At 51.9% G+C, this 1,969-nt stretch overlaps 1 protein-coding gene across 4 annotated transcripts in view; it reads left to right on the top strand.

Annotated features, from left to right (window-relative positions):
• Positions 1–238: 238 nt before the first annotated feature.
• Positions 239–1,969, top strand: part of MYO9A (myosin IXA) — a 134,980-nt gene continuing 133,249 nt past the window's right edge. For 2 of the 4 annotated variants that reach the window (XM_025894844.2, XM_025894842.2), the window contains exon 1: positions 239–1,143. In XM_025894844.2, coding sequence (XP_025750629.1) covers positions 301–1,143 — 843 coding nt within the window. In that variant the 5' untranslated portion in view covers positions 239–300. The remainder of the gene's footprint in view (positions 1,144–1,969) is intronic. The other 2 variants (XM_025894841.2, XM_025894843.2) reach the window with 1 other exon arrangement.

Raw genomic sequence — 1,969 nt, 5'->3', positions numbered from 1 at the left:
TGTGCTGTGGGCAGTGTTTGGGTGTTCAATCCCTTAATTTATGACAGCTTTGGGGTGTGAAAACCCTGCTCTCCTTCCAGATGCCGGTTGGGAATCATCATTTGCTTTCTTTAAGGCGATTGGCGTCATTACTTGAGTTGCTCTGTTGCATCTCCTGGTGCATGTTGGCAGCTTTTCAAGGTGCTAAACCACCTGACCTGTTTTCATTTTGCCCCCTTTAGCATTGCTGACATGATGACCTGACAAGGCCCGGGACGGCCCTGACTATGCAGCGCGGGTACTGATGGGACAGGATCCAATATGAGTGTGAATGATGCTGGAGGAAGACGACGCTTCGAGGAGAGCGAGTTCACGCTGCACATCTACCCCGGGAGCATCGCCGAGGGGACCATCTACTGCCCCATCGCCGCCCGCAAAACCTCCACGGCCGCCGAGGTCATCGAGTCCCTCATCAACAAACTCCAGCTGGACAAGACAAAATGCTACGTGCTGGCCGAGGTGAAGGAGTTCGGAGGGGAGGAATGGATCCTCAACCCCACGGACTGCCCGGTCCAGCGCATGATGCTGTGGCCGCGCATGGCCCTGGAGAACCGCATCAGCGGCGAGGATTATCGCTTCCTGCTGCGGGAGAAGAACCTGGACGGCTCCATCCACTACGGGAGCCTCCAGTCCTGGCTGCGGGTGACGGAGGAGCGGCGCCGGATGGTGGAGCGTGGCTTCCTCCCGCAGCCCCAGCAGAAGGACTACGACGACCTGTGCGGGCTGCCCGACCTGAACGAGAAGACGCTCCTGGAGAACCTCAGGAACCGCTTCAAGCAGGAGAAAATCTACACCTACGTGGGCAGCATCCTCATCGTTATCAACCCCTTCAAGTTCCTACCTATTTATAACCCCAAGTACGTCAAGATGTACGACAACCACCAGCTGGGCAAGCTGGAGCCCCACATCTACGCCGTGGCGGACGTGGCGTACCACGCCATGCTCCAGCGCAGGAAGAACCAGTGCATCGTCATCTCGGGAGAGAGCGGCTCGGGGAAGACACAGAGCACCAACTTCCTCATTCATCACCTCACCGCCCTCAGCCAGAAGGGATTTGCCAGCGGAGTAGAACAGATTATTCTTGGAGCTGGCCCAGTGCTTGAGGTAAGATGGAAACAACGGGAGCGTGGAAATGTTTTAGCGGCGAAAAAACCCAAACCCGAGCAGTTGGGAGTTTGTTGTGACACTGCTCTGGGATTATCTGCTGAATGCTGAGAGCAAAGTTCCAACAGCATTAGCAGTGGGAGAAGGCTGTGTTTCTGCCTATAGAATCCTACCTGCTTCCAGAAAAAAGAGGAAAAGCAAGGCCAGCAAATGGCTCTCTGCCAAATTTATCAGTGATTGGTTTTCACTCCAGTGTTTCTTGACACTGGTGATTTCTCAGTGTGAAAATGAGAATTATTGGTAGCCATTCTTTATAGTAATTGAAAAGAGAATGCATTGCATGGTGTATTTATGATGTTGTATTTGTGGAGTTTCTGTGCACTCAGCTCCTTCCATCCCTTCCCCAGCTCAATGGCAACTTTCATGGTCAAAACTGTATTTTCTAATCATTAGTGCTTGATTTGGCTGGTTCCCTTGTGAGGACTTTTCCTGCGCGTTAGAACTGGACCCTCAACTTTGCAGATCTGAAACTCTGAAGAGGAATGCAAATCTTCATTAGTTAACTTGCCTTGAGTTTGCCCTGTAACTCTTTGACATGGTTTTCCTTGGAATTGCCAGCTTTGCCTGTTGAAGTTATGTTGGTTAAAGCCCATCTGCACGTGGGTGATGTGAGATCAGCCTCATCCCCGCTGTGGGCCTTGGAAAGTGCAGGGAGGTGGTTTGTTGGCTGCGTCCTCTTCTCTTAAAAGTGGCTTTGACTAAAGTGGAGTGAAACTCATGGATTTGGGGGCATCTGTGTTGTATTTTGAAAGGGCTTTTTTGGCAG

This window comes from Manacus vitellinus, unplaced genomic scaffold (genome assembly GCF_001715985.3).
Source record: "Manacus vitellinus isolate BGI_N305 unplaced genomic scaffold, ASM171598v3 scaffold_16_pilon, whole genome shotgun sequence".
Classification (NCBI taxonomy): Eukaryota; Metazoa; Chordata; class Aves; order Passeriformes; family Pipridae; genus Manacus; species Manacus vitellinus.
This window is presented reverse-complemented; position numbering and strand designations above follow the sequence as displayed.